At 43.4% G+C, this 1,577-nt stretch overlaps 1 protein-coding gene across 1 annotated transcript in view; it reads left to right on the top strand.

Moving 5' to 3' along the window:
• LOC133645510 (rab11 family-interacting protein 2-like) overlaps positions 1-237 on the top strand; it is a 423-nt gene extending 186 nt beyond the window's left edge. The window contains exon 1 of the mRNA XM_062040343.1: positions 1-237. This exon is cut by the window's left edge and continues 186 nt beyond it. Coding sequence (XP_061896327.1) covers positions 1-237 — 237 coding nt within the window.
• The last annotated feature ends 1,340 nt before the right edge of the window (positions 238-1,577 follow it).

Raw genomic sequence — 1,577 nt, forward strand, 5'->3', positions numbered from 1 at the left:
CTCATGCAAGTGGGCAAGGACACGTACCAGACCTCCGTGGTGGAGAAGAGCGTGGCGCCCGTCTGGAAGGAGGAAGCCGCCTTCGAGCTGCCTCAACACGGCCCCGGCGGGGACAAAGCCGCGCTGCACGTCCACGTCCGCCACCGGGCTCTGGTGGGTCCCGACAAGCTGCTGGGCCAGGCCGTCATCAACCTGCTGCTTCTCAGCGAGGACAAGACCCGCCAAAAGACCGAGTAAGGGACATTATTTCATGTACTTTGCACTTCTTAATAAGCACATTCAATAAATACACGCCTGCTTGGCTGTAAAGATAACATTGTATACAAGTACATGTTAAAGTACATATTCACAGTATAACACAGATATGATACAGATATTTAAATGAAAAATAGTCAAACTTAAGGAGAGACAGTCTATGACACATAAAACATGGAATATAAAATTATTATTTTTCTTTAAAAAGCTCCCATAAAGCACTATCATCAATGGCTGTATCAGGTAATAGGATTGTCCCGATACCAAGTATCGAAATACATTTTGGTACCGACACCAAAATGTATTTCGATACTTTTCTAACTAAAGGGGACCATGAAAAATGGCATTATTGGCTTTATTTTAACAAAAAATCTTAGGGTACATTAAAGACCTACTGAAAGCCACTACTACCGACCACGCAGTCTGATAGTTTATATATCAATGATGAAATCCTAACATTGAAAAACATGCCAATACGGCCGGGTTAACTTATAAAGTGCAATTTTAAAATTCCCGCCACACTTCCGGTTGAAAAACTCCTTTGGATATGATTTATGCGCGTGACGTCACAAAATCCACGGAAGTGGTTTTGGACCCCATCGGACCCGATACAAAAACCTCTTGTTTTCTTCGACAAAATTCCACAGTATTGTGGACATCTGTGTTGGTGAATCTTTTGCAATTTGTTTACTGAACAATGGAGGCCGCAAAGAAGAACGTTGTAGGTGGGATCGATCGGTGTATTAGCGGCTAAGTACAATACTTACAGCAACACAACAAGGACTACTTACTACGCCTAGCCGATGCTTGCCGCCAAACCCGCGGATGAAGTCCTTCGTCGCGCCGTCGATCGCTGGAACGCAGGTGAGCACGGCTGTTGATGGGAAGATGAGGGCTGGCTGGCGTAGGTGGAGCGCTAATGTTTTTATCATAGTTCTGTGAGGTCCGGTTGCTAAGTTGCTAAATTAGCCTTAGCGTCGTTAGCAACAGCATTGTTAAGCCTTACCAGGCTGAGAATTTTTAACCGTGTAGTTACATGTACATGGTTTAATAGTATTGTTGATCTTCTGTCTATCCTTCCAGTCAGGGGTTTATTTATTTTGTTTCTATCTTCATTTGAGAACGATGCTATCACGTTAGCTCAGTAGCTAAGTGTGTCACAGATGTATTGTCGTGGAGATAAAAGTCACTTTAAATGTCCATTTTGCGTGCTCGACTCTCATTTTCAAGAGGATATAGTATCCGAGGTGGTTTAAAATACAAATCCGTGATCCACAATAGAAAAAGGAGAGCGTTTGGAATCCAATGAGCCAGCTTGTACC

The sequence above is a fragment of the Entelurus aequoreus genome, unplaced genomic scaffold, assembly GCF_033978785.1.
Source record: "Entelurus aequoreus isolate RoL-2023_Sb unplaced genomic scaffold, RoL_Eaeq_v1.1 HiC_scaffold_294, whole genome shotgun sequence".
In the NCBI taxonomy this organism is placed as follows: domain Eukaryota; kingdom Metazoa; phylum Chordata; class Actinopteri; order Syngnathiformes; family Syngnathidae; genus Entelurus; species Entelurus aequoreus.